Genomic DNA, 18,005 nt, shown 5'->3' with positions numbered 1-18,005 from the left:
GGACTGCCACAGACCAACACTTTTGGTTCTCTCTACAGCAACCACTATGGGACTGGGATTTTATTACATTTCCACTTCCTCTTAGGGCTCATTTCTAACTTAACATCCATGGCACTTTTATGCGTGTTATTGCCACTTGGAGTTATCAGCTCAATAAATGACTTCTTGAACTCTTATGCAAACAGTTATTTGTACCATGCTTTTCAATCTACTGTCATCCAAGGTTTAGGACCTGTAACAACTTTTCCCATGTTTAGTGATACTCTGTGTATCGCCCGTGGAAGTCACACGGGGGCAAAACTACAATAGTAGGATTTTTTAATTTTGCGTTATAGGACGGGAAGGAAATACTTGCAAAAAATATCTTTGAGTAGAAACAAACTTGGAAATTCATGATTTACTCGAAGTAGGATTTTGGTTCTAATGCTTTTAAAGAAATGTCTGTGACTCCACACTGTGGCATGGCCCAGAGGAGGACAGCCAGCTGCCACAGACCAATTCCTTATTGATTTCAGAAAGGAATCACTGGGCTCCTTCATGGCGAAGATGCTCAACAGCCGCTGCAGTGCTGTCATCAGGTTGGGTGTAACATCCATTTTCCATGTATATTGATATCATTTTCTTAGCACTGGTGAGCCTTTTGTCATCTTTCTGGGGCAGCTACTCCCCTGTGGCTTTCACGTGGCCTGGATAGTTGCCCTGTCAAGTGCTTTGCACAATAAAAACACACATGAGCACAGCCTTTTGGTGTTGCTCGGTGTCATGCAGAGATGGAGAGCACCCAGTGGGGCTGGCGTGAGGGTTAATAGGCAAGACAACACAGGGAGATTAATGTTACGCTGCCTCATCACGCTCCCGTTGCCTTACGTAACCCCACAAGCTATTGACCTTCAGATGGAGTCTCAGGAATAAAAAGAAAGGTTTGATCTCCAGGACTTCTGTTTTGAAACACAACAAAGCTGCTCAGAAGGCCCTTCCCATGCTGGAATTTCATAAACAGAGGAGGGACAGAGGGAGACTGTCTCATTTTTTTTCCATGAAAATTGGGCCCCTGTCTTGTGGTCAGTGCAGATCCGTTGGAGCCAACGTGGCCTGGAGGGAGGTTTCAGGGAAGGGTCCAGCACTGCAGCAGGTGGAAGCCAGTGCCTTGTAGAGAAGGCATTCCTGTGACTCTCCAACCACACACCTTCTCCAAGTGCATGAGGAGAGGGGCTAAGGGCCAGCTCAGGGTTGGGGCTTTCAGCAGAGAAGTTCTCCACCCAACTTCTTTTGCTGTCTTCAGCCAAGAATGTGACTTCCTGGAGTGGCACATTGCCTGTCTCCCCCCCACTAGCTGCAAGGTGACATCCTGCATGGTATCCCCGCAATCAGCAGGGACCTTACTGGTCTCCAGAGGGTTTTCAGTCAGGTTCACCATCAGGTCTGGTGTGTTCATCCCCTATTTCCCTGCCTTTGGTGTGAATAGCATGGGGCAATTTAATAACTCTGCAGAGCTCCCTGCATTTGCATTTCCATACCATGGGGGCCAAAGGACGGGCACAACGTGCTGCTGCTCATCCAAGGACTCCTGTGCTAACTCCCAGCAGCTCTGGCAAGGATGCCAGCTTGGTCTGCAAACAATGGCACGCTCGGTAGCTACAAACACTGGGCCACATGCTTCAAACCTTTATTTTTAAACCTCTGAACGTCCATCTCAGTCTTGCCCCTACAAAGGCTTCAAACAGCACAATGCCAGCAGATACCACCAGCCAGCCATTACCTGTGATGTCTTTAACCAGTCCTTTAGCCCCAGCCTTTTCTGGAGTCATGGATGAGCGGACACTTGCCACTAAGTCCCCAACTATGCCGTGGAGAGCAGTAAAATTCTCTAGGTTGAAACGGTGCGTATCGAAGCGTTCGCTCTCTATTTCCTTTAGCTGCCCTTCCACTGCATCCTGCACGCCGACCGCAAACATGTTTACACGGGTCGATTTAAGGACAGATGATGGCAGAGCCACATCATCCCGGGGCCGTCCGTCCGTTAACACTATAATAACCTGGGGGACGCCTTCACTGGCTCTGCTTCCAGCAGCTTTAGTGAGATGGTTCTCGATTAGGTACTCTAATCCTTTTCCAGGCTTGGTGCCTCCCCCCGCGTAAGACATGTTGGCAATATGGGACAGGACGTCTCGGGTAGAGGGGTAGGTATTTAACTGGAACTCTGTGTGGGGGTTTCCGCTGAACTGGACCAGGGCAAAGCGAAAATCATTTCCTCCCACATCTAAAGCTTTTACAACATCATACAGAAACTCTCGAACAAGTTGGAAATGTTCCTTCCCAACGCTCCAGGAGGAATCCACTAGAAATATTATATCAGCCACGGCAACGGTTTTGACAGCTTTAAAAAAACAGATGGGGGTTTAGGATTTTCTACGATCAGCACAAGCACGTCTCCTCCACCTCCTCCTCCTCACCCAAACAACCAACAAACAACCAACAGCCCCTTCCGCACGGTGACAGTGAAGCTGAGCTTCCCCTCATTGCCCGCAGCAAAAGGAGAAGCGCTGGAGAACAACCAGGCAGCCGTCAGCACCCTGACACTGCAGTGCTGGGGGACAGGAGGGGACAGCATGCCACCTACCCTTCCCAGGGAGGGGGAGCTGAGGTGCTTCTCCCCTCCCCTCACAGGTTTGGACACCAGCCCTGAGCCAGACAAAGACGCTGGCAGCTCCACATGTGAATTTAGGCTCATTCCACTTCTAGCTGCCCATGGTCTCCTGCACGTTTTTTGCTGACTCAGGGCTTTGCTGGCTCTGTGGTGGTTCTCAGGGAAGGAAGGGCTCCTTGGTTTAAGCAGCCTGGGTGCTGGCATGAGTTTTCCATATTTTTCCTGCTGTTAACACCCCCCACAGTGACACCAGCTCTGGTCCCAAAAGGCACCAGCACCTCCTCTTAAAGCAGCCTCCCTGCAGGTCAGTGGCAGTGCTCTTCTCACTGCTAAAAGCCCTCCTACACATGCAAGGAGGGCAGAACAGCTCTGCCCACATGAAAAAACCCTCTCGGGGCCACCCTGGGTGCACACCCCACAGCCCAGTCCCCCGCAGAGCATCCTCAAAGGCACGGCACGGGCCAGCGACATGCTCGGGAGGGCACCGTGCGCACTGGCAAGGTCTGGGGCCTCAGGGACCCTCAGCGAGGTGGGAGCTGCGGAGCAGAAGGTCATCAATCCACGACATACCATCGACATGCATGTTAAGAAACAAACAGGGTGAGCTAGTGGCTCGTTTGTACAGGGCCAAAGTCAGGGGAAGCAGTCTGGTCTTACCTGCCTGCTGCTGGGCACGAACCGAGCAAAATCCTGGGAGTAGGAGACAAAACATTGCCACAAAGGGCAAATGTCGGTGTTTCCTCATTTTGGTCTTTTATCTGAGCTTTCCTTTTATTCTCTCTGTTTCAAAGCACCCAGTGTGAGACCTAAGGGAGAAAAACAGGGAGAGTGAGAAACAGCAGCAGTGCTGGCCAGGCACGGATGAGGCATGAGATAGAAAAGCCGAAACCATGTGGTCTTACAAGGCTTTTGTGGCATTTTGGCAGGAGAGAAAATATTTTACTGCTGGACAGTCTACTTCATAGCAAGCAACCCTTTGCAAGAGGAATCCTCACTCACATAATTGACATTTAATCACCCCTGTGGACTGAGATGACTTTCCTCTTGCCTGTGCTGTCCCAGGTAATACCCAATACACGGGAAATTGCTGAGCCTACATTTCTACCATCAAAATATGTCATTGCCTCTCACCTGCCCTCCTCACCCACGGATGACCAGCTGAAACATCTTGGCCAAGATGTTCCCTCTTGCTGTTGCCATTTCTTATTTTATTTTTTCTAAACACCACAGTAATTGCCCTGAACCTCTCGCTTAGCCTCAGCTCACCTTTTCAGCTGTCCCAAATGTACAAATGGAAATTTAAATACTCCAGACCCAACTGAACCACATGATCTGGCTGTACAGCAAAAAGGCCTTGGACTCCCCCAGGCTCACAGCCCTGGTGGTGGAATAGCCTGTGCTGGCTGATCGTATTTTGGAAAGGCCCCAGGAATAATATTTTATCTCTTGGAGCCAAAAATATAATTTAAGCAAGTTTGGTATCTGTGATCCACCTGGCAAGCCTTCTGAAACAATGTCTCTGTCAGGAAAGCCGTGTTTCTGTTGTCATGGAGATGACCAATTTATTATTTAATCTTCATTTCCAAGCATACGGAGCAGAAAACAGCAAGGCTTGCTTAACTGAGAAAATATCCTCCCAAAAGGGAACACAGTGATTTAATACTTTTCATTCCACAAAAGGAGCTCAATTACTCAAATCAGCCAAAAGTGACTCAAATACATCAAACTGTTAACCAGGTCATCACCATAAAAAAAAAAAAGGTAATTCAATTTTCTTAATACCATCCTTGCCAATTCCATCAATCCAGGGAGTTATGACCAATACGAGAGCCTCAGAGGGCTAGGGGGAAGAGGAAAGCCATGGTAATTACACTGATGGCCATTGCTGGCATGGCTGGAAATGGAACCAAGAGCTGGGAATTTGGAAAAATAAGCAGCTAATCCCACTTTCATTGAAGAAACACTCCTCAGGGTTATCATAGGGCAGGTTAGTGGAAGGGAGGGGACAACTTCCACCTGCTTTCCCAAAACCTGACTTGATCCTGACACTGGCATTTATGAGTTTGGAAAAAGCTACCTTCTACCTTTCCCCCCACATTTGTGAATAATAATTATAATGATAATAATAACAACAGTAATGATGCCAGATGGAGAGACATTTGACAGGCACCCAGAGCCAGCAGTTAGCACACAATGTGAGTTAAGACACAGCAAGTCTTCCCTGTTATTGGCAATCCCTCAATCCACAGAGGCAGCTGCTGCAGCCCAGAGGTATCGCTGTCATTCACAAATAAATTAAAAAATCACATTTGTGAGCTGGCACTGGTCCATCCTCCTGGCTGTTCCACTCCAAGCCCAACCTCCCAATGCCTCCACTGGGAGCAAACCTGCTCTGCTGGACCGTTTCCCCGATGGACAGCTTGCTCTTGGAAAAACTAGTTTCACCCAAAGGACACATGGAGAGGGAAAACCTCTGCTTCCCCATGGATGCAGGATTAGCCACGGGGTTTGACCCCTGAGCACACAAATACAGAAAGTTCTGTAGGTCCCAGAGCTGAGATTTGCAAAAAAGCACTGAGCTCACGACAACCACCCATCCGACCCCATTGGAGCATCTCCCCTCGGGGCAGAAGAGGTTTAGGGAAGAGCTGCATGTTTTTGGAGAGGGGTTTGCCTTGCAGCACCCATTGGGAGTGGGTAGAAGCCGAGAAGAGCTCTCAGGCACATGGTGGGATTGTTGGGGTGGCCCATGCAGAGCCAGGAGTTGGACTTCCATGATCTTTGTGGGTCCCTTCCAACTCGGGATATTCTACGATTCTGTGGTTCTAAGATAAGGAGGCTAATGTGTGTGTCAGAGATCAGGGTCTGACAGACCAATTTCCATGCCAAGTGTGTAATTTACCAATAAAACTGTGTAAGCTTTTGTGGACCCTCTGACTTTTGTCTTTCCTTTCAACCCTGAGCATCCAAGAATCTTGGGTGCTCCCTTCCCCTTTAGACTGGGATGCCACAGATTTAAAATGCTGCTAGCAATGAATGAAAAATACGAACTAAAATTCATGCAAAGGAAAAACAGCCCATTAAAATAATGTATGCTGTCAAAGTGCTCATATTTCTTTTCCAGAACCTAGGAAGTTATGTTATCATCCTGTGTATTAGAATGCTGGCAGCCTGTCCCAGCAGCAGCTGGGGACGAGCAGAGCATCAGGATAAACCAGTGATAATTAATGTCTTGCCAGCTAACAAATGACAGGACTGAAGCAAACATTTGGGAGCTTTGGGGTTTTTGCACTGAGCAGCTGCACAGAGCCTGTTTACAGCCATGAAATGCAGCAGAAGGGAAAAGAGAAACTCCCTGATGCTACAAAATCCCCCCTGCCTATGGGATCCCCTGTGACCTTCCCACAGCCCACGGGCACCATGAGAGGAACCTGGATAACACAGTAACACAGTGCACCAAACCAACACCCAGAGTGAGCTTTTATTTCTTCTCCCTGACTGGGAAATACAATGCCTTTCCCAAGCAATAATAAATTGGCTACACTTTTTAATCACCTCCTTTCCCATTTTTGCCTTTAGGAGGCCTCCAGATCTATTTCCAGCTTTCTCAGTGACCTCCATCGTGGTCACATCATAGTCCCGTGAAAGCAGAGGGACTTGTTCATCAACAAGAGATGAGCTTCAGCATCATGCAAAGCCATCCACTCTTATGGCAGGTATCTGTTTTGCAACTTTATTCTCCTGGGTTTTTGGATTTTCAATATTATATCTTGAGTAAGGCGATTTGATGGTGGATTTGTTTCATTTTTTAAATGAAAAGTCCCTTGCAGTCCTGGGAGGGGGTGAAAGCTCTGGTGAAGCATTTGATATAAACACTGCAGGTTGGAGAAATAAGCTGAAAAAACTGGCTGCTGAGTGTCTTTAGGAAAGGAAAGAGTTTTCCTGAACTGTTAAGAACTAGCACCAAAACGTGGGGAGCCAGTTTCTTCATGATTCATGTGCTAAAACACTAACTCCTTGTTAGACTTAAATAATCTGAAGGTTTTATGTGTGTTTGGAGTTTATATAGTGTGTGCTGACCTCTTAATATTACAATATGTCCTCCATCAGAAGAAATACATCTGTTCCTAATAATGCTCTCAAAAAGCAATCATTTCTATCCCTGACACAATGAAGTGATTTCCTTAAATATTTTCCCCAGCAGCTATTTTTTGCATATTACATATTTCTCTGTGCATAAAATTCGACATTTTACATCTTTTTTTCCTTTATTTTCCCTCGAGGGAATGTTTCAAATTCACTTTCTAAGCAATCATCTGCCTGTGTATGTGGTTTTTTGTTTTTGTTTTTTTTCACTAGAGTATATTTAAAAGAAAATCTGTAAGAGTGCAAAGCAGATGAGAAGACTTAGAAAGCAAAACATAAAAGGCAGGGAAAAATTACTGCAGCTGTTGCATACCACTTTGGTTCATTCTATCTGCCTCTGAGCTGGGCTGCCTGGCTTTGGGAAGGTGGGGAAGCATCTATGGGAATGTGATGTGTGTCATGCAGGGATATAGATAGGTGCAACAGCATGCAGAGGGAATAACTAATGTTGCAAAATCCCTCTTAAATCTGAATTCTCAGCTGGGCAGTGCTTCAGGTACTGATATTATCTGTCATGCTGGACTCTTAAGAGAAAGTAATAAGCTGTCAGAGGGGTTTTCTGTCCCGGCATTTTGTAGTTTGATACTTTTTTTATTAAGGTTAAAGGGCTGAGGTGGACAGAGCTGACTCTTGGCATGTGATAAGCAGGAAATCCAAAATCAGTGACTAATATTTTCATAAGGGCCTGGAGTGACAGGACAAGGGGGAATGGATTCCCACTGCCAGAGGGCAGGGTTAGATGGGATATTGGCAAGAAATCCTTCCCTGGGAGGGTGGGGAGGCCCTGGCACAGGTTACCCAAAGAAGCTGTGGCTGCCCCATCCCTGGGAGTGTCCAAGGCCAGGTTGGATGGGGCTTGGAGCAGCCTGGGCTAGTGGAAGGTGTCCCTGCCCATGGCAGAGGGTGGAATGAGATGGTCTCTAAGGTCCAAACCATACTGACATTGTATTTGGGACATTTGTTCCCATTGTCTCCCCCTCCCAGCGACACATTCATGCTGTGCAGAGCTGAGCAGCCTCTGGGAAAGGGCAGAGGACCCAAAGCAAGCATGGTAGGCAGAGCTATAACTGGTGTGCTTTTCTGGGGGCAAATGGCCTGGGTTTGGGCTTGGTCTCGTGCAGCTTTGCCACCTGTCACAGCCAGGGATGCCTCACTGCCTCAAATCGTGGTACATGGGCTCCAGTTTTCCTGCCCAGCCCTAGAGCATCCCCAAAGAATATATGGAGTAAAAACCTGAGAAACAATGTCATCTCTTAAATTCCTTGTGCACAGAGGGTGCATCATGTTGTACTGAGAGAAAGAGGTGGATTTGCAACTGGGTCCCAACAGGTTTCCTGAAAGGAGATGAGGGAGGGCAAAGCATCATCCCAGAGATGGTACAAGAGATGAGATGCTGTGAGCATCCTCCAGACCCCTCTAAAAGTCTGTCTCGTGGGATGTCAGAGTCAAAACCAAGTTGTTTCTGCTTTCATCTCAATTTGCTTTGTGGGGATCTCATCATCACCCTGTTTCCTAACCAAACTGCTTGGCCTCAAATCCCCTTGGCTTGCCTGTTGTCTGCTGTATCCACATCCATAGGAACTGGCAGTGAAGACAAGAGGCTGCTGTAAGCCTTGCCAGTGGCTTGAAAGTGAGTGCCAGCCACCCAGAACAGCTGTTTGCACCCCCAGCAGTGGGATATGCATCTGGTCACGCTGTGGAGCAAGCAGGGAGGAGAAATCTGAACTCCTGATATGGAGCCTTAGAGGCACAGATGGCATGCTCCTCTCTTGCCTGGATAAATACCCTGTTAAATTTCTCTCAGCTGGGCAAATTGTTAGCCAAAAGCCACTCCTAGCAGTGATTTGGGCACATGTGAGGCTAAATGCCAGGGTTTTTCCATGTGAAACAGCTGGGTTACCTTTCCAAGGGACATAAGTGTCCCATGCCTGGCTGCCTCTTCATCACAGAGCACCGAATCCCACCTGACTCCACAGCATTCAGGAGAAGCAAAACTACTTCTAGAGGCTCAGGATGAGCTTGAATAGGACAGATCCTGGATTTATTCATGGCTACAGGTGGAGCCATTTAAATCTGTATGGGCTCTTTTGAAGTGTTTCCATGAAGGTTGCTGCCATGTGGCACTGGGAAGGTGAGGCTTGTTGGGCTCCTACAAAGGTACACCTGAATATTAAGAGCAAACAAGCCTGAAAAAGTGGAAAATTTTCCTGCTTTTGCAAACCTTGTGAGCTCCAATTCAGCAAAGTGACAGTGTTAGGCTGTGTTTATATCCTATCCAGGCTAGTTCCCTGGCTGTGTTTGATATGAATCATATACTCATTTTTGTCCTTCTAAGCATGCTGCTGGGTTAAAATCTAGTTGTTTTCTTCATCCTAAGGCTGAGACTAAAATAGAGTCGTTAATAAGGGGAAAGGGAGTATTTGCTAAAAAAGAAGAGGAAACTCCCTCAAAGATCAATGACTCTTTATGTATAGTAACTGAAGCCTCCCGGAGCCTCTCCACCCAAACAAATCGGCTGCTTAATGTGGAACACAGAGCACTTAAAAACGTGGAAAAAGTGATGGGCACGCGGAGGGGTAAGGCTGGCTGTGATTCACAGCGGAGACCAGGCACGCACTGCCACCCTCTGCCGTGCACGCCCAGCACAGGCACAGCCTCACCCCTGGAAATCCAGCGCATCCAGGCTGGGGGGAATACAGTCCAAGACTGGCAAGGCTGTGCAGTTACCACAGTTTGTACTAATGGAAGGAATAAGATGTTCCCTTCCCTTCCCTCTGTTCCTGGACAGGCACGTAGCAAAAGTAGAGGAGGAACTCCCCCCGCCTCCCCCCGCCTTTGGCATGTGGGAGTAAAGCAGGGGCTGGTTTAGCTCACCCTGAAGTCAGGGCAAGTTAATGCATTTGAATGGAAAATGGTAGAGATGTTTGAAAAACCAGAAAGAGGGACTGGGAAGAGTGCTGGAAAACGGAAAGGGAATGAATGAATGAATGGCAATGTGGTGGCAACAAGCACAAAGCCCTCCACTCCTGTCCTAAAAATGCCATCACAGTCCCGGTCACAGTCAACCTCTCTGCAAAGAGCAGGACGGAATGAACGTGTAAGTTTGGGGATGAAAAGTCTGTTTCCCTGAACTCTGATACCGGTGACTTAAGGGATGGTGCCAGGGAAGTGCAGAGTCTCTCCTCTGCCACTGCATTCCTACACGGCCTTGAAGGAATCCCCCAGCTCCCTGCAACAAACTCAGGCTGGAGACATCTGTCTGTCCTCCACAAACCTCCTAAACTGGGTGGTTGTGCCCCAGAAGCAGCACTATGTAAGCACAGTAATTATCCGACCACAAGCACTGACTTTTTTTTTCCCCTTAAACCAGTAAGTAATGGGGTAAAGCCAGAAGTTTGAAAAATGCAGGATTCCTCCCCTGAGAGCACACATGAATCATCACAGCAACCAGAAATGAGCTGAGAGTTTCCCAGTACACCCGCTGGAACCAGAGGCACTTTGGCTACCTCTGCTCCAGCCAGTTCTGGCCCCCGTTCTTGGTCAGGAAACCAGTTTGGCCGCAACCATTTGTTGCTCCAGGCTCCAGCTGGGAAGGGAGGGCTTTGCTGAGCCCAGCGGGACGGTGGCAGGGTGTCTCCAGCATTAGTCAGAGCCGCCCCCTCAGCAAGAGCATTGCTGTGTCAAAGCCCCAGGGAGCCGAGGGCAACTGGGGCTACGGGGCAGGAGGGCTGGGGAAGGCGGGAGGGAGTGTGGACGGGAGCTGTGGAGACAGGAGGTGACGGCAAGGCTGGAGAGCCCGTTCCCTCAGGGGAAAGGCTGTTTGGCTCATTTCCCTCTCTGGGGATGACCACAGGAGGATGAGGATTATTCTTGGAGCCACACGCTGGCCCACCCCAGAGCCATGGGGACATGCCTGGCAGCAGGACTCGAGCAGCACAGATGGGCTGATCAGCATCTCTGCCAGGTTCATCCTGCCTCACCTTGGGACAGGAGGGGTGAGGGTGGCTATCAAACACCCCCCGAGCCCTGGGAGCAGGAAAGAGGCACTGAGACACCACCTTAGCCACACTCCTTGCAGGGTCCCATTCATGCTCCTTGTGCCTAAGCAGCTCCCCTAAATATTACATGCCCTCCTTGGGGCACTGCTTCCCATGTCATCCTGCTCTGATCCCATCAGACTGCTGCTGCAGTGATTTCGAGGTATCAAAGGCAAAAACCATCCTGTAATAGCAGGGGAAGTACTCTGCTGAGTTCTTTCGAATGGATTCATTCACCTGCAGCGGCAGGGACAGGAGCGTCCCTGTACAACTGCGGTGCAGCGGCTCCGGGAGGAGACTCCCAGGGTAGTAAGCCGGCAGAATCGCCCTCCCCCCCACCCGCACCTCCACTTTTCCAACACTGATGCAAACCTGGGAATGGGTTTTGTCCAAAATTCCTTGAAAACTCCCCAAGTACTAACACCCCACTGAGGAAGGGGGGAAATGGCACAGCAGCTGGCTGGGGCTATAGCCCAGGCTAAGGGCTCCCGCGCAGAAAGCAACACTTACCCCTGAGCAAACCTCCAAAAAAAAGTTGCTTATTCCAGGATTTTCTGCTCCGAAGCGCCTCTCACCCTTGCTTCATGGCATGCGGTGCTGCTCAGCCTTCCCGGTGGCTGCCTGCCTGGCTCCGTGGGGTGCGGGCACCGGCGGGATGCGGGACGGGATGCGCTGGTCCCTCCGCGGCGGCTGCCGTGAGTCTGAGCGCGGCCGGGCCGGGGGAGGTGGCGGGCGCGGCAGTGCCGGGGGGCCGGGCCAGCCGGCGCCGCAAATGGGATCCAGATGGTTGGTGCTGGCGTTCCTGGGGCTGAGGTCAGAGCTGCTCATCACACACAGTCCCCACTGCCCCCCCCGGCCGGCCTCGGGGGACGCCTCCGCACTGTGCGGCTTCCCCTTCCCGCGCTGGCCATGCGGTATCCGAAGTGCTTCCCCCTTATCTGTGAGAAGAAACGTATAAAAAAAAAGAAAAAAACGAAACAAAACAAAGGCCCTGTGGAATGGAAGGAGTCGATTAAACTATGCCTTTTGGTCAGGAAGGGCTAGGTTTGGATATTTGCAGGAGCCAGGACGTGCCAAGGACCATACTAAGGTATGAAGCGCCGTTCCGAGATGCTCGAGGCTGCGAGAAGCTCAGCCTCTTCCCCTGAACAGTCACGAGCATCTACACAGCGGGAGAGAGTCTCTTCGTACAGTTTCCTATTGAAATCTGCTGTTTCCTACTGAAAACAGCAGGAGCTTTTTACCTACCCAGATGCGGAGGAAGAAGTGGGGGATTTATGTTACAGCATAACTTATAAATAAAAGGTAGTTCCTCAGCATAAGGATACATATTTTAAAATACATATAGGTTTAAAGGAAAAGTTTAAAAGGCAACAAATCGAGTCTGAAAGTTTTTAAACTTATATAATGTGAAAAAATACCTTTAACTTTTTATTTGGCAGAGCCTATTAAATTTGGGACTAATTTTATTCCTCTGCCTTTAGCGAGAGCAGATCACTGGCCAAAGTCAAACATTTCAGCCTGGAGTGGGTTTTTGGTGGTTTTTTTCAAGAAAGAGTGGTATGGAAACATTAATTCTTATCTCGTGCTCTTGTTTGGTTCCATATAAGGCTGGAACAGAGATGGACTCCCTGGAATCAAATAGTCAAATTCTCCTTTCAAATAGGGATTTATGATGTTTGCTCTTGGTTTTGTCCTGTTCACAAGACCAGCCCCATAAAGAAATAGCTGGAATGTTTCAGGAAAGTGCTGAGCCCTTGGAGTGATGCAACAGCTTGTTCTAGAAATGGTGCTTGTCTTGGTGCTGGCAGAGACTGAACGTCGACCTCGCAGTGGGATCCAGAGTGAACCTCCCCAGCCTCGAGCCTCAAAGCAAGCAGGGTGTCATGTCCCCCCCCCAAATCTGTCAGGCTGAAGCTCAAAGACAGGGTGTTCCCAAATAACAGACGTGCCTGGCAGAAGGGAGCTAAAGCTCCTCACTGGGGGTCAGTCGGTGGGTGCCGAACAGGGGTGGTGGGAATGGGAGCGGCTGCCAAGCACTGACAAGCAGCCTATTTTTATTTTATTTTAATTTTTAAAATTTTTATTTTCACTCAGAGTGGTTGAGAGAGAGCTGCTGGAGGATAAAATACGTACGATGGAGGTGCGTTATGTCAGCAGAAGCATCCAAACCAAGGGCTTTTCCAGGTGATTTTGGATGTCAGGCAGAGAGCCCAGGTGGGCTGCCCCACCCCTGGAAGTGTTCAAGGCCAGGCTGGACAGGCTCTAGATTAACCTGGTCTAGTGGAAGGTGTCCCTGCCCATGGCAGGGGCTGGGAGTGAGATGGTGCTTAAGGTCCCTTCCAACACAGGCCATTCTGTGATTCAGCAGCACCAGCATCCCAGTAAAGCAGCAGCTCACGACTGTGGGTGCTGTTACCTGTATGAAGAATTACATCCACCAAATGGGGTCCAGTGGTTCCAGTTTGCCACCACCAGTGGTAACCAGTATGGTCTGGTCATATTAGTTCAATAGCAGCTGGGATCTTTGTTGCCTTTACTTCAGAAGCACCTTTGGCAATGGAGGAGCACAGGGAAACATTTTTGTTTGACTGAAAAAAACCCAGAAGAACAAACCATGGGAAAGTTCCAGGCACCCTCAGAACCATAGTGAAAACAGCCAAGATAGAGGATTCCAGGTAAATAATGCAACAGTACTAGTAAAGTGTGCACATGTGTTGAGTGCCTATCGCAGCTCGATTAAGAACATATTTAACTTGGAAGTTAGATTAATTTCTTGTTGTGGTGTTAGCATTTGTTCCTTTTTTTTCTTTGTCTTAATATGGTTTTAATATTGAAATGACTTTTACCAGTGCTCCAATAATTAATGAGGCTGTAAGAGCTGTTCAATTCCCATCTGACTGCCTTTATGGCTGTAATAACCGAGCTGAGAGGTTTTCCTTTCCAAAAAGGGGCTTTGTCACTGGCACACAGTTGGGGAGCAGCCAGCCAGGATGCTCAGGGCATTTTGGGGTGGGGTTACTTTTTTCCCCTTTCGCTCACGATCCTTTCCAATCCTTCCTTTAGCAGTTCCCTCCATGTTTGTGTTGGTGACCCCCGGAAAAGCGCTCCCTGTCCATCCTGGCAGCGACAGGGAACCCAGGCAGGTCCCTTCTGTGGCTGCTGTGACATTCTGGGGGTGAGTGACACCCGGGGAGAGGGGGTGACATCTGCAGGAACAGACTACTTTCCAGCCCCAGACACCAAAAAACCTTCTGATAATTAGTAAAAGACTGAATCACATCACATTGGTAATTTGTAGAGGCAGCTGGGATTAAGTTTAGCAAGATTTTCTCCCTGGTGTAATAACTAGACGTGATTAATGCTATGAGTCAGAAGGGTTTTGAGGAATTCTCTTTCTACCCACAAAAAAAAAAAAAAAAAAGAAGCCATGTGTGCTACATCCTTGCCTGGATGCAAAGGGGACCTTGGTGTCCTCCCATCCCCAGAATACGGGTCCCAGCTTGAGCCCCTCATAAAAAGTCTTCAGTGGAACTGGCAGAGAGTGGTGAAGCTTTGCAGTTCTTTGCTGACATGCTTCAGCTGGGCCGTTTCTACCCCTGATTTAAGCAGCTCTGTGGATTTCCCCCGTGTGATTCACACAGGCTCAGGGGGGCTGGCTCCAGGTTCCTGTGCATGGGGACACCCAGGAGCATCCCACCGTGGCTCCATCCTTGAGCACCATCTGCTGGCTTTTCCTCCAGGGACCCCTTGGGCAGCCACCAAACCCAAATTCATCTTTTTCCCCTCAAGTGAAAACTGCCTCTGCAAGGTGGGGCTGCTGCTCACTCTGAAATCAGGGAGTACCACCAAAACCAAGGGTTGCTCTGTTACTTTTCCATCCCCGGCTGGGCATCCGCACAGTGGACTGGAGATGTGGGGTCCAGCTGGGGCCTTCACACCCCTATTTCTCTGCTTGCAAATCAGTGCAAAGAGCTGCTCTGCAGGAACGAGGGCAGGGCTGCAAATTGCATTTTAATTTCGCTCGCAATAGATGGTTTTCATTAGTTTCAGACTATTTGTTGTTGCTTTTATCCAATTGCTTCCCACTCCACCAGCACCCCAGTTAGGAAGTGGTCCAGGAAATATTTTCCTGAAGCTTTTCCTGGTTCTGCTTTTCTCCTTCTCTTTCTGTTTGTCTGTCTGCCTCTGTGCAAATATTTCTTGATATATTTGTGTTGCATTCGATACCACTCCAGGCTTTGAAACAGCCAGGGAAAAGGGCAAGAGCATCTCTGGATGGGCAGGTCAGAGTGGGAAGTAAGGAAAGATAAGAGCTCTGCCTTTTCCATCCAGCAGCACTGGCCAAAATGTTAAAACACCTCTACAAAACCTCCTTCCCATCCCTGGAAGTGTCCAAGGCCAGGCTGGACGGGGCTTGGAGCGACCTGGGCTAGTGGCAGGTGTCCCTGCCATGGCAGGGGGATGGAACAAGATGGACTTTCAGTTCCCTTCCAACCCAAACCATTTTTTGATTTTATGGTTCTATGGGATTTCTTTTCCTCTCTTAAAAATCTCAGCAACAAAAGCAAGCCCGCCCCAGGTTGTGTGTATATACAGTCTGAGTGTATATATACAGTCTTAATCCACGGCCTGTAGGAGAGATCATAATTCAAAAGGTGAAACTTGGAGCCCTGACCAACTGCATCTGCAAAAAGCCCTTCTGCTTGAAGGGATTTTCAGTTTCTGTGATTACAGGGAACAAACTACTGTCAAATATGTAAATAATGTGGAATTACCCCCTCTCACACAACGTGCATCTTCTAGGTCAGTAAACTGTGATGTGAACCGTGATGTTCCCCTTCTGTGAAAGACAACTACGCTCTTCTCCAGAATAAAAGATAATTCAGGGAGCACAAGACGTGTTTTGGGCCAACACAGACCTTGCCAGCCGTTGTTTTGGGTTGCTCCTGTTTTCTTGTTGTGGAGTCTTCCAGGTCAAGCCTTGCACAAGAGGATAAAAAAAAAATCTTTTAAATGGCCTCCAAGTCCTGTGGCAACTTGGAAGTCCTGTACTGCATAAGAGCTGTTTGAAATGGGCTGAATTTCAACAGTTCAATGAAATTTCCAAGTTTTGTGATGGAAAAGCCTGTTACTAATTACAGGGAGAGAGGTGAGGTGGCTTGAAAAGAGCTGGAGTCAGGGAGAAGCCAGAAATACTCACTGCCCACGCGGACAGGATGATGTAACGGCAGACGAGCCGAAGAGGAATTATAGGGAATTATTTGTTCTCAAAAAGGAATTATAGGGAATTATTTATACCCATGAATGAGTGCTGTGTTAGTCAGGAAGATATGGAGGGGAAAAAAAGACCTGAGAATTTGCTGCAGCCTCTTCATTGGAAACCTGTGGTCATTGTGCACCAGTGGCAAAGAGCAAAAAATCGTGTGTTATGATTAAAGTGAGAGGAGAGCCCTGGAAATATAGAGTTCTCTATTGATGTGCCATATATCCCAGGCCACAGGGGAATGTTCTTGTTAGGGTTCCCTATTAAAGAAATAAGAAAAAAAATACTTTATCTTGCCCATGTGGGTTTTTATGTGATAAACAGAGTTTGCCGTGAGATCTTTTGCTTGTGGGTAGGGTGAGAAGGAGCCCAGAGAGCAGCAATGCTGGATACTGAAATACCCTGTGGGCATCCTGCCAGGTGATCTGTCCAAAATGTTGCTGCTTTTTAATCTTTGGAGCAAAGTTGAATAGGCTTGATTCAGCTGTGAAAACTGGGCCACTCTCCTGATTTGATAGAGCTCTGAATTAAAGAGGGGGAAACCCTGCATTCTGCTCAAGGTGAGCACATGGATTTGAGGAGTTGAATCCCTACTCCATCTCTTTCCATAGGAGCACAGAATGGTTTGGGTTGGAAGAGACCTTAAAGCTCATTTCATTCCAACCCCTTCCCATGGACAGGGACACCTTCCGCTAGCCCAGGTTGCTCCAAGCCCATTCCAACCTGGCCTTGGACATTTCCAGGGATGGGGTAGCCACAGCTTCTCTGGGCAACCTGTGCCTGGGCCTCCCCATCTTCCCCCTCACAGGGAAGAATTCCTTCCAAATATCCCATCTAACCCCAGCCTTTGTCAGTTTAAAGCCATTCCCCCTTGTCCTGTCCCTCCATCCCTTGTTCCCAAGTCCCTCTGCAGCTCTCTTGGAGCCCCTTTAGGCACTGGAAGGGCTCTGAGGTCTCCCTGGAGCCATGGGAGTCCCACTGGGTGGGCACAGGGGTCTGTGCTATGTAATGCTGCTCTCTCCTTTATAAACATCCTGTCAGTTGATGGGGAGCTGATATAAACAGCATCTCCACATTGTGGCTGTTTTGTTTGGAGTTAGTACTAAAAAAAAATACCAGGAAATAGCATGTATGTGGCCAGTATGTATTTATTCCTCAGGGGCTTCTCCAGGATTTACACTGAGCATATGGAACAACTTGTGCTTGAGGTGTTTGTTTGTCTGAGGCGCCTGGAGACCCCGAGTTTCTAACAAGGAGGTAAAACTGTTTTGTTTCCACCGTGCTGTTCACTGTGTTGGGTACAGCTGATGAGGCATCATATGGGAGCTGCTGGATTTTCCCCCTGTAAATGGCTGGAGCTCCTTTGGAAGCCAAGGGTTTTGCCCAAATCCATCTAGAAACACAGCTGAACTTGGCCTAGGCAATTTTCAGAGCAATGGATTTTTCTGCAGGAGAGCTCTATTGGAGAGTTTTTCTTTAAGCAAACATCAGTTCCTTGGTACTGCCAGGTTATTCCCACACAGTCAAATACAAACCAGTAAGAAAGTGAGACACCCTAATTTGGTATTGAAGTTATTTTCAAGTGTGAGGAAAAAAAACCAATTTCATCTGCTAAAGCTGCTCACGTGACCAGATGCAAGCTCCTGCTTACAACTGGGGTAAAAGGGGTAAAAAAAAGCACTAGCAAATTATTTTCCTGGGGAATATGATGATGTTTTGCTGAAGTTTGTAAGTTTCGTGAGTTTGTTGTTTGGTTGGTTTTGGTTTGGTTTTGTTTGGGTTTTTTGCTGAGGAAGCCAGCCTGGTTTTACAGAGCCAAAGGAGAAGCTGAGTCTTTCTTTGTCCTGTAGCTCAGCTTTGGGGAGCAAACATTGGTTGTGGAGGCTCAGGAGGTTGTTATCCTTCCTGC

At 48.3% G+C, this 18,005-nt stretch overlaps 1 protein-coding gene across 10 annotated transcripts in view; it reads right to left on the bottom strand.

The window, feature by feature from the left end:
- Positions 1-12,370, bottom strand: part of COL6A3 (collagen type VI alpha 3 chain) — a 61,849-nt gene extending 49,479 nt beyond the window's left edge. For 4 of the 10 annotated variants that reach the window (XM_064660257.1, XM_064660258.1, XM_064660259.1 and 1 more), the window contains exons 1-2: positions 11,341-12,074; positions 3,305-3,453 (exon numbers count right to left, since the gene is read on the bottom strand). In XM_064660257.1, coding sequence (XP_064516327.1) covers positions 3,305-3,392 — 88 coding nt within the window. In that variant the 5' untranslated portion in view covers positions 3,393-3,453; positions 11,341-12,074. Of the gene's footprint in view, positions 1-1,759; positions 2,378-3,304; positions 3,454-11,340 lie in introns of all 10 variants that reach the window. The other 6 variants (XM_064660261.1, XM_064660262.1, XM_064660266.1 and 3 more) reach the window with 5 other exon arrangements.
- Positions 12,371-18,005: the final 5,635 nt, after the last annotated feature.

The sequence above is a fragment of the Pseudopipra pipra genome, chromosome 7 (genome assembly GCF_036250125.1).
Source record: "Pseudopipra pipra isolate bDixPip1 chromosome 7, bDixPip1.hap1, whole genome shotgun sequence".
Taxonomy (NCBI): Eukaryota; Metazoa; Chordata; class Aves; order Passeriformes; family Pipridae; genus Pseudopipra; species Pseudopipra pipra.
Note: the sequence above shows the minus strand (reverse complement) of the source record. Positions and strands in the feature narration are given on the sequence as shown.